Source organism: Gavialis gangeticus, unplaced genomic scaffold (genome assembly GCF_001723915.1).
Source record: "Gavialis gangeticus isolate Ggan-Ray unplaced genomic scaffold, GavGan_comp1, whole genome shotgun sequence".
NCBI lineage: Eukaryota > Metazoa > Chordata > Crocodylia > Gavialidae > Gavialis > Gavialis gangeticus.
This window is the reverse complement of record NW_017729034.1, coordinates 53319871-53331740: the sequence shown is the minus strand read 5'-3', so window position 1 is coordinate 53331740 and position 11870 is coordinate 53319871. Positions and strand designations below refer to the sequence as shown.

Here is an 11870-nt window from a genome sequence, read left to right as displayed (position 1 = left end):
GCACTCCTGTGACAGCAGTATGGTTATACTCCAACCTGAGTGTTTCCACTGCGTACCTTATTACAGATCTAGTCTTCAAATAGTACGTTTAACCCCGTCCCCCCCCCCAATTCAGGTTATGGATCTTACTTGCTGCACTTTTACAGTGTTTGTTTTATGCACCTAATGGGTCATTTCTACTATGTTGGAAGTCTTGAAAGGTGAATGTTTGCATATGTATTTTTACATACATGCATAAAATCTTATCTTAATTTTGTTAACCGTAAAACAAAGCTAAATGGATAAATTTTGCTATGTAAAGTGTTGCAGTACTTAAATATTAATGGTAGGTTTATTTTAATATGTTGTCAGACATATTCCTTGCAGTTAGTTCACTGTCTGTATTTTTTAATGAAAATTTGTTCTGGCAGGTGTACATTTCTTTCATCAATTTTTTTGGTATATGTGAATTAAGTATGCTTAAACATGCCAACGCCCTCCCCCCCAGCCCTAGAGATTACAAACCCTTGGCTATTCTGTAACAGGAAAAGTATCTTTCATAGCTGTACAACTGCCCCATAATGCCTTGCCAACTCATAAAGGCACTCTGAAATCAAACAAGTTCTTACCATATCCTGTTTATCTTCAGTATTCCTGCTGAGCTCCAGGAAAGATGCACATTTTTTTGGTGTCATTGTTTATCAATTCAGCCCTCCTTGGGCTACCGGACTCCTTTCACAGTAGTACTTGGCCCATCAAGTGGTAACAGTGAAGCTGTGGTACCCCTACAATTGTGACTAAAGATTCAGACCAATAACACTAGTAAAGTACTCAATTTGGCTGTGTTACCGTAGAAAGAAACTAACAACTTTCTTTCTGACTAAATTACAGCACTGCAATCTTTTAGAAAGCCAAAACTTTATTTAGAAGCTGTAATTTGTGTGTTGCTTATTTTATAACAGATTTCCAGCACAAAATAACAGTTCAAGCATCCCCTAATCTGGATAAGCGAAGAAGTTTAAACAGTAACAACTCTAGTCCACCAAGCAGCCCTACAATAATGCCTCGTCTTCGAGCTATACAATGTAAGTTTTCATCACTATTTTATTTCATTTCTTTAAACAATGTGAATATGTTTGTTTTATGTCAGTGCATTGAAACACTGGTAGCTGTACCTTAGAGGTGGACTTGAACATTGATGTGATAGAATTACATGTTCCATGACAATTTACTGTGGATAAAGAAAGAATTGTCCTGAATTATTGACTGTTTTTAGGAATTATTTCAGGTTAACTGGCTGAAAAGAACACGGTAAATTGTAATGCATCTTTTTTTAGTTAAAATATTGTTTTAGGAAATTGTTCTTAAATTGGCTTTGGAAGCACTGAAAGATTCTTTTTTAAAAAAAAGGTAATAACAATTAGTAGATCTAATTTTCCCAGGTCCTGAGCATTCAGTTATTGCACTCCTCATTAAGAACGAAGGGAGTCTGATACAGCCTGTCCCAATGAAGCTCAAATTTTGCTTGAAAAAAGCATCAGTGGAAAATTCAGGGGTGATATCCTTTTCAGAATGTTAACTAGTATAGTTGTAATGCCCCCTGCTCTCTTCTCCTCCCTCTCCCTCACCTTTTTTACAGTCCTAAGAGAAATTAGCTGGTATTCACCTTCATTTAAAACTAGCTTTTCATGCTAGCATGCTATTTTTGATTACTATTAGATCTTACCTGTGACACTCATCACCATAGTAACCAAACAAAGAAGCCATTGATTAGCCTAGTTCTAGAATTGTTAATGTTTTGGAGAGGTAGAAAATAATTGACATTTATATTTTGGAAGAGGCTTCGTCTGTGTAGGCTTCTTCCTGTGAAGCATTCCGTTTCAGGACCTAATTCTCCAAGTGGGATTTTCTTTTATAGGGCCATCAGGTATGCAAAGGTAGATTTCAAATGAAGAACTTGCTTTCTTTGAGTTTGGATTGCTAAGGTTTGTCAAAAAGCCTACTAGGTCTTTCAAGGCTATTTGGCTCAAACAGCTTAATTTCCACATCCCTTGTGCCTGTGTAAAAATAAATACCCCCCTTCAGTGCTGTGTTTATCTTGATTAACTTCAAAATGGCTTTTGGTTAGAATTTATTCAAGTATGAGCACTTTGAACAAGAATATCTAATACTTGGTTGCTTGATTAATCCTCCATCTTAATATCCTCTGGCTTCCAAATCTAAATAGCTTTCTAAAATGAAAGAATCCAAGATCCTCCTCATTTAAAAACAAAACAAAAAAAACTAGTCAGAAAAAATGAACTCCATTTTTGAATGCTAATGCTAAGTAGGCTCTTTAGAAATTTGAAAACTCAGTTGTAATATCATAGCTTACTGAAGATAAATCATCAGCTGTGATGTGTAGAGTAGGTTAATTTCTTTAAAAGGGAATTGAGGAGAAGGGTCGCAGCAAGAGAGCTCAAACTCATGAAGTCTAAACAGTCTATACATGAAGCTGACTTTTAACAAGTTTTTAAGTTTGATATTGTTATGTCTGTACAATAACTTTGGTTGTGAGTAGATTTACTTCTCCAGTTAACAGCCTCTAGACCTGGCTTGATGCAGGAATCCATTTAGTTGAATCATATCCACAAACCAAGGCCAATCCTTGAATGAGCAGCACACCCTCACGTTTTGCTGTAAATGCTAAGCTCTTCTTAAGAGGTGCTTGGAAACTTTCTAGATCTGGATTTCTGTTCCAAGATCTAAAATGAAGAAAGAATCAGTCCTTCCTTTGATTTATAAATTAAAGTAACTAAGATTTCTACTGCATTCTTTTAATTTTTCCTTAGTGCTTTCCAAAACAGACACAAATGCAACTAATGGCCGAAGAAACAGTGTGTATGTGTACCAGCAAGATGTAGATATCACAAGTGAATATGAGCTTCCCAGTGGGGTTATGAAAAAAGGCAAGATTCAATTCAGTTGTAAAGGGGTTGGTTGTATTAATTTTATAGCTGAATTCAAGTGATAGACTGAGCACGTACGCAGAAAATCTCTTCAGTGTTTGTTTAATGAAAAACAAAACCACATTTAATCAAATGGATATCTTGAGTGTGACACTGAGTTAATTTGATATGTTCATAAAGATATATGATCACAAATGCCCATGAACAAATATATTAACCAAGTGCTCAATCTACCTCACTTACCACATTACTTTTCAATGTCACATTTTGAGTCATAAGCATGAAAAAGAATCCTTCCTACTTTTTTGTTAATTTTGCACCTTTCTTTCCCATTTACAAATTATTCCTCGCTTGCTTATCTTTTGAATTGTTGCAGTATATGTATGGGCTTTTCTATGGAAAAAATGCATCTCAATCTTTCAATTGCACTTTTATTTGCTACTGGCTAAATGTTGTTAGAGTGGAGAAGTCTGTTCTGCCAAAATCTAATTCTCTCTCTCTGATTTTGCAAGGACCATTAATGATCACTAATCTACTTCTCCATCTCTAGTAACCTCAGATGACAGCAATAGAACTTGGGGAAGAAGTGCAGCTTTTCACCAAGAGGAATTTGAAGATGTGAAGAGAAATTTTAAAAAGAGAGGTTGTACATGGGGGCCAAGCTCAGTTCAAATAAAAGAGTGTGCAGATTGTAAGGAGAGGTATGACTACTATGTTGAAAACTGTTTTTTGTGACTAGATTAAGTATGAGAGGAAGGGTGCTGTGATACCAGAAAGCTTGGCTGTGTCTATTCCAGTCATGCAGTTAGTCCAATAAAATATATCATACACACGAATTCTTGTCTCTTGCACAGATCAAATACCCAAGTTGAGAAGGCAGTTCTGCAGCCATTAGCTAGCCAGTTGTAGCTAGGACTCCTCAAGCTCTTGTTTATTCATCTGAGAACTATTAGCTGTCCTCACAGGTGGCTTCCTCATGAACTCAACCTTCTCTGAGACCTTCCATCCCTACTCCTTTTGAGTGTTTTCCTGAGATTCTGAATTTAACGATGGAAGCAAAAGAAAGTCAGTGCTCCTGTCACTTATACCATTGGGTGTTACAAGTTGAAGGCACGGAGGGCTCAGGCTTGGCCTCAGTCGACACTGTTAGTTAAAAGATGATTATTTTGCCTGTGTGAAGCATGAATACATACCATAAATGAGATTCATACCAAGGAAAACTTTTAAAAGAATCCTAAAATTACCTGGATAATTGTGTACTGCATTCAGGAAAATTTATTCTGACCTCAGAAAGCTCTCTGAGTTTTCTGAAATGTAATATTATTTCCCCCATGTCATTCTTAACATACATAAGTATAATTGTAGTTCATGCTAAAACAGTCTATCCTGGAGAAGAAAAGACTCAAATTTATGTGTATATTACTAGCTTTAGCCATGAATTCTACATTATTCATGTGCTGCAGAAATTTTTTTTCCTGATTTTTGAAAAGCAGTATGCTTTAAATAATTTCATTTGAGACCCGTAAAACCTCAGAGATTTTACTGATAATCTTTCTGCTTGTTACTTTTAGACCCATTTTACTTTCTTTCTAGAAAAGTAAATTATTATCCAATTTTTAAATCTTTATCAGTTAGAATGGACATTTATGATTTGAAAGCATATCTTGGTATACAGTCATAACTGCTAAATGCAGCTTCCCTTTTGTACGCTTCTTGACTTGTTTGGGGGTTTTTTTGTTTTTGCATAGGTCTCCTGTAAAGATGTTATAATGCATTTTACAACCCCATATCAACCCACTTAATCCGTTTTAAGATCCTTTAAATTATGAAGTTTTTAATGTTACATGCAGTGTACAGTAAATGTTTAATTTGCAAAACATTTATTCATTTTAGCCTGTGGTAGTTCCTAATAAACGTTTTATGTAAATATGCTGGTCTAGACTGTGTCAAAAAGAATCATTCTTATTTCAGAATAAGACCCCTCTCTGACGGCAGCAATCCTTGGTCAACAATTTTAATGAAAAATCAGAAAGGGGTTCCATTAGCTTCGCTATTTGCAGATGAAGGTAGGTGTTTGTTTGTGTTAAGGTAAAAGTTGCCCTAATTATATTAGCACTCCACTTCTGAAAAGATTTATGCATACTCTTTACCTGAAGCAAAAATAGACCTTTAACCTGCTTTGGTATATACCTTTAAACACTGTGCTGACATCTCAGTTTTGTGAAGACTAGAGTTTTTTCCAGTAATCTTTGTCTGGTTCATTTCCATTTTCTTTGTATTTTTTTAATTATTTTCTTGATACTTAAAAGACTAAAACAAATTTTATTGTAAATTTACTGATTTTCTTTAAAGAAGGTACATTTGAGGACTTATGCTGCCATGTAGGCCAAGGCTCTTTGTATTATTAAAATAGAGTAACTGTTCTGAAAAAGAGCTAAGTCAGTCAAGCAGTACTTCAGGGTTCGTAGGGGCAGAGGAATCTACCTGCAAAACAATATAATAGCTATTAAATAATATCTAAAAGACCAAAAATATAGAGTTAGGATTAAAATATTAATGAGAACAATTGCTGCTTGGTCATCATCATCTTTCAACCTACTCCAGCTATCCAGAACTTGCAGCAGTTGATGTACTTGCACTGTTTACCCATATTCCATTTCGCTACAAGTTACCCCATGTAGGAAAAAACCTTCTGTTATTTTACATATATGCATTCTAAAGATTCCAGTAAGAATTTTGCATGTTGATCAAAAGCACATAGGGAGACTTTCACTGAACATCAATATCTAAATCTGGCTTAAAAGATATCCCAGTATGCTTCTTTGAGCCGGTAAAATACATAAATGAAGCAGACTGCACTCACAGCAAAAATAACAAATATAAAAAATCTCGAGGTACATATAGCGAGCAAGGTAGAGGAAATTGCATTTTATTTTGAGTACTAAAGTATTAATACTTCGTTATAGGTGTTTGTACAGATCAGAGACTTTTCCCTGAAGATTTGGACTGTAAAAGACCAAAGCCAATTAAGTTGCCAAATCAGGCATATATTAATCTACCTCTTTGGAAGGATGATCAGGGAGAGAATGCTGTAGATCATGAAAGCTTTGAAGAAGGAACCTCTACTAGTTCTACAAATAGTACTCCACAAATGACTCCTACAAACAGTCTTAATAGAACATCACAGAAAAAAAAAACCGACTCTGTGTTGTATGGATGTGCGGTTCTCCTTGCATCTGTAGCTTTGGGCTTAGACATTAGAGAGCTGAACAAATCGCAGGTTCCAGATGAACTCATGCTCAAAGAGGAAAAGAAGAAATGGGATGGAATATTTCAGCGTGCTTCGAAGTTTCACAGGAGTGCAAGTCCTATACGATTGCAGTCCAGAAAGGAGGAAACAAATATTCCATCCCTAAATCCTTCTGCAAATACTGTGAACCTTCTCTCTGTCTCTTCCATTTCCACAAAATGCTTGCTTCAGTCTGACAGTGAAGATGCTTTTGTAAGCGTTATGCCCAGTGATTGTAACCCAAGCATTCCCACTGCTGGCTTTTCATCTGAAATTCCTGCAAGTAAGAAGGAACAAAGGGTAAAGCTGGTTCTTGACACTGATACTGCAATGGTAAAGAATCCGTCTCCTGTTCATCCTCTTAAGCAATCTGAAAATGTGCCAAATGTTTCTTCCTCAAAACTGAGGGTGTTGGGTCACCGACGAACTTTGTCAGAAGGAAATGCTTTCCAGACTACAAGTAAGTAATACAAAATATCAAAAAAGGAGTTTTTACTGTAGAAATGAAAATCCTATGGAACTGCAGTTCATCAGTTGCTGCAAGTTACTGATAAATAACAAGTTGTTAAAGGAGAGGTGGTCAGTTGGGGCACTTGTATGTGCTTCAGGGGTGGGTTGGGGGAAGGAGAGCTGCTCTAATTAAAGCACTGTTGTGTCTTGTGTATCAGCATCCCTGCACTTAAAAATGGCAGTGGGGGTGCTTGAACTAAAGTTACTTTGACCTTTAGATAAAGCACCTCCACCACCATTTTTAAGCATGGAGACAGTGATACACAAGGCACAGGTGGCAGCAATTGCCACGCTCCAGCAGACTCGATTAATTTAGTCTGCTCCAATGCACTGGAATTCCAGCACGTTGGAGCAGACTGTGCGCTTGTGTATAAGTGCCCTTGAAGTCCAGTAAAAGTGTTGCTAATAAACAGCAATACAGGTTCACTTAATGTTTCAAGCTGCTTTGATGGAAGTCTGCTGGAACCTGCTGTGAACAGCATGCATTAGAACAGTATTGCCAATGAAATCGTCAAAACTGGTCCTGTATTAAGGGGTCTCTTCATACTTTGGGTCTTGAAACAAAACTACCAAGCATAGTAGCTGGCATTGCTGTTTCTGCAAATGTTGTAGTATTTGGGCTTCAGGTGGCAGAAAGAAATCCTAAACATAATTTAAAATAGCCTGACAATTGGTCAGTCGAGGCTGGTTGGTGCCCTATGACTACTATTCATTTATTGAGTTATAGAAGAACAGATTTGAGAAATCTTGAAGTTCACAAAATAGGCTATTGCATAGGAAAATTCATGCCTTTGAATCAGTTAGGACAGGGTGGCACTTTAGTGACTGCCTTCTGGGAGTCCAGTCACATGCTGGATGTTTAACAGTTAAACCAGGGCTGTCCAACTAGTGGCCTGTAGACTGCATGTGGCTTGCAAGGGGTTTGGTTACACCCTTCAGCTCTCACCTGGCTCTAACAGCAGCCAGAGCCTCCAGGCTCTCCCCTCCTTTCTCTAGCTGCTGCTTCCTACCTCTACCCCAGGGGGTGGGGCAGTACAACACAGCTGAGGGTGAGTCTGGACTGTGGGGGGGTAGGAGGGGGCAGGTGATGGAATCTGTGCCATGGGCAGGGGAGGATGAAATTGGGACTGCACTTGGGGTGGTGGGGGAGAGTGCAATGGGGCATGTGGCCCTTTGGAACTTAACAGTTTATAGTGTCTAGGGTCGGAAGGGACCTGAGCAGATCATCGAGTCTGACCCCCTGCTATGGCAAGAAAGAGTACTGAAGTCACACGACCCCAGAAAGGTGTTCTTCTAGCCTCCTCTTAAAGATCCCCAGGGTAGGAGCCAGCACCACTTCTCTTGGAAGTTGCTTCCAGATCCTAGCCACCCTGACCATGAAGCAGCGCCTCCTGATATCTAGCCTAAATCTACCCTCTGCCAGCTTGTGACTGTTATTCCTGGTCACTCCTGGTAGTGCACAGGGGAACAGGGACTTCCCCAGTGCCTGCTGGTGCACTCTGATTTTTAGTTTGGGGCTGTCCAACTTCTAAGACAAATAGAAGCTTAAATCTTATCAAATCTACTAGTAGCAGAGGTAGATGGGTAGTTTTAGTTACGTATGATACTAGAATTATTTTGTTCTGGGTAACATACCGAGAGTTCTTGTTATGAATAGTATTGCTCCACAGTGTAATGCAGTATTCTTCAGAATCATAATTTATTTTTGAATTCTTCAAACTGTTCTTTTCCTCTGAATGTGCGTGTGGTGGGACCACTTAAAGGGGCTTGAACGGGCTGTGGAGCAGCTGGCAGATGCAGTTAGGCCCATTTAGGTGGTTACATGACCGTGAGGGGAGCTCCTCCATTGGATGAGGGCTGGGCAGCCAAGCTATAAGCTCTGGCCCTAGGAGCTGAGTCAGGGGCCAGTGGAGCAGCATAACCCAACCTGAGTACAGCAGCTCCTGGAACACCTGGAGGTCAGAGTAGGAACTATTGGGATGGAAGAGGTTCCTTCTGGTCATGGGTAAGACCTGAAACTGCACCCAGCTGGGGTTGGATGGTGTGATGGGGTAGTCTCCAGGAAATGCCACACCTGTGCCTCCCCAGTAAAACGCAAAGATAGGGCACTATGGAGCCTCAGCCCCCGCTGCCTTGTGGGTATCCCATGGAAGGGAAAGGTTAGGGGAGCATACCCTGGCAGAAAAGCATAGGACACAGGCCCATAGAGCAGGGCCTGAGGCAGAGGTCAAGGTCCACTGAATGGAGCCTGATGCCAAAGGGTGTAAGGCCCAGGAGCCTAGTGAGGGGCAGTGTAGTGGCCCAGAGGGACTAGAGGCTGAGTTTGGCCCATTGTGGGACAGAAAGCGGGAGACCATGTAGAGTAGGGCCTGTGGGTGGGCTGAAAGACTAGAGTACTGTATTTTCATGCATATAGCCTGTGGGCTATACACGTTTTTACAAACTTGATGGACGGATGTGGGCTATACAAGGGTGCGGGCTATGCAGAGTCTTTAGAACAGCATAGCCCATCCCCGCCCGTCCCCTGGCAGGATTGGCTTGAGCGCAGCTCGTGGTGGGGGGCAGGGCTGCCTCTTTTCCCCCCCTCTGCTTGCAGCTCCTCATCCCTCCCCTCCCCTGCACCACTTTTAGCTGGCTCCAGCTCCGGCGGCTGTGCCCAGCAGAGCCCACACTTGCGGCCATGTCTCGGGGTGGGGGGGAGGCTGCAGGCGGGTGGTGAGAGTCTGCAGCGAGCCCCACAGGTAGGCTGGCTGAAATATCTGCGTGATGAAGCCCAAAGACTAGACCCGGGGGGGAACCCAAAGGGCTGTACAGAGTAGGGCAGAATGGGTGAGGCCCAGTGAGGGGTGGTGTGATTGAGGCCTGGCAAAGGGCAGGGTTTGGCCAAGCAATGGGCCAGAGTTGTCAGCAGTTTGCATGCCATCTGTGAGGCATGAGATAGTAAATAGGAGGTCAGAGCTGTGTGTTTTGTCCTTGGCATCAGGGCTTAGAATGGGCAGCTTCCTGCATTTTCATCTATTTTGTGACCTCAAGGCATGGCAAGCAAGTGAGGCCAGACTGCCCTTGACAGGTGGGCAGGCCAATGTTGAGCTTGGCTGAGGACAGCCCCCTGTCACTGTGTGTTATACATTGCGTAAACAAAATGATTTGAACAGATAATCAAATTTTGCCCACTTTGTTCCAGTAATGGCGTGCATCCAGTTACTGGGATGACAGCCTACTTCTCTTCCTCAGTCAGTAACTCTGAGTTTCCAGCACGAGAATAATATTGACTCAAAGGAATTATTTCTGTATGAGGTTTGACTGTCTGAGCCAGATTGTATCTGATGGTGCTGAATATTTATGGGGCATCATTAATTCCTACTAAGTTTTTATAGATTTTAATGAAGATAAAGTTCAACCATTAACACTTGCTTTCTTTGCTTGTCCTCTTTACAAATTTGAGGAAAGATAAAGTTACAAGTGATCATCTAACATTGTCTTGTCTTCCCTTTGATCTAGCTAATGGAATACCTTCAGCTAATGGAGTCTCCAAGTTGTCTACTCTCCCAGTTTTTGGAATCCTTCGTTCTCCATCTCCACAAAGAATCATACCAAGTGATATGTCACCACAAAAACAAACAAACATCAATATTATATCCAGACCTCGACCTTCTTCTCTGAGAAGCAAAATAGATCCTTGGCAGTTACTTCCACAGATTATAAAACCAAACTCTGCAGAGGCAGATTGTTTAGAGGGTGATTTAGGCCCACATGTTAACTTTTTACCAGATTCTGAGAAGAGAACTAAAGGCCATATGCCCTCCTTACTTGATGTTGATGTGGAAGGTCAGAACAGAGACTGTACAGTGCCTTTATGCAGGATGAAGAGCAAGACTAGTCGGCCATCTATATATGAACTGGAGAGAGAATTTCTATCTTGAGTGCTTTGCTGTTTAAAGTATTGTGGGTTTTTTTGTTTTTCTTTTTTTTAAGGAGAACAAAAATTAAAAGTTCCTGTCCATCTGATGTTTCATGCTGCTGTTTTCTGAAACAATGCGGCCATTAGTACCAGAAGTTTTGTAATGAGGAGCAAATTCTAAAGTATGTAACAAGGTGCCTATTTTGCAGTTTTCTTAAAATGCCAGCTAGTAATTTCAAAAGCGCAGTGTTGTAAAACTATTCTGGATGCATATCTAAACACCCATTGACTATCTAAATTAATTGTATTCCTTTCCCTCAAAAATATCAGGCACACTTTCTCTGCTGAAGTCTAACGTGTGCATTAAAGAACTCATTAGCATGCAGAGGAATTCTTTCCAATTTCAAAAAGAGTACTCCTGCAAGCAGAGGATATGCATGCAAAAATCTCCTTGCATACTATAGAGTTTTTTGGTGCCAGTCTAGTAGCAAATTACGTTTTGGCATCAATTTTATATTGTGGAAGTAACCAATACCAGCAACTGAATTCAAAACGTTTTTTTGCCTTCATATTATTGATGGATACAGTGGTTGAGAGCAGTTGATCCAGCCACTGTCTAAGAAATTATGCTGTTTTTGTAAACACTTAAGTTTTAGGCACAACTTTTAACTTTGAGAGGGTTAATTGAAAGGCTGCAACTTGGTTAAAGGCATTAGACATACTTTGTGAGGCAACATTCCACTTAAGTAAAAAAAAAAAAAAAAAAAAAAAATTGAATTTAGATATTTGTAATCAGACTTTTTTTAAAGATTACAAGGTTTGCACTGAAAAGAATATTCCTGATTTTTTTTTTTTTCCCCTCCCCTAAAATAATACCTAGCACTCAGGTACTGCCCCTTTATGTGGGAAAAACTTTTCTTTTTCTTTTTTTTAATTAAAATAAAAAATGCATTTAATTGCATTTGTTCCTAGCACAATTGTAAACACTTGTATTAAATGTTAGGCTTTATAAGAAAAAAATCATTGCGGCCTTCAGTTTCCCAGTGACAGCCCTGCTTTTCATGTTGAGGTGTGAAAAGACAAAAGCCTGATAACACTTGGTTTCTAACTCAGCAATGCCCAACAGTGTCTTTTTTTTTTTTTTTTTAAATGTTGTGGAGGAAGGTGCACTTTACCTGCAGAGCTAACACAGTGATTAATTTAAAAACAGCTTTCAGTAAATGCCAAAGAAAGTATGCAATGT

The 11870-nt window shown here is 39.7% G+C and overlaps 1 protein-coding gene across 5 annotated transcripts in view; it reads left to right on the top strand.

Annotated features, from left to right (window-relative positions):
• MAP3K21 (mitogen-activated protein kinase kinase kinase 21) overlaps positions 1–11870 on the top strand; it is a 63071-nt gene that overhangs the window by 45951 nt on the left and 5250 nt on the right. For 4 of the 5 annotated variants that reach the window (XM_019527093.1, XM_019527095.1, XM_019527097.1 and 1 more), the window contains exons 6-11: positions 942–1064; positions 2811–2927; positions 3478–3628; positions 4899–4993; positions 5894–6676; positions 10228–11868. In XM_019527093.1, coding sequence (XP_019382638.1) covers positions 942–1064; positions 2811–2927; positions 3478–3628; positions 4899–4993; positions 5894–6676; positions 10228–10649 — 1691 coding nt within the window. In that variant the 3' untranslated portion in view covers positions 10650–11868. The remainder of the gene's footprint in view (positions 1–941; positions 1065–2810; positions 2928–3477; positions 3629–4898; positions 4994–5893; positions 6677–10227; positions 11869–11870) is intronic. The other variant, XM_019527094.1, reaches the window with a different exon arrangement.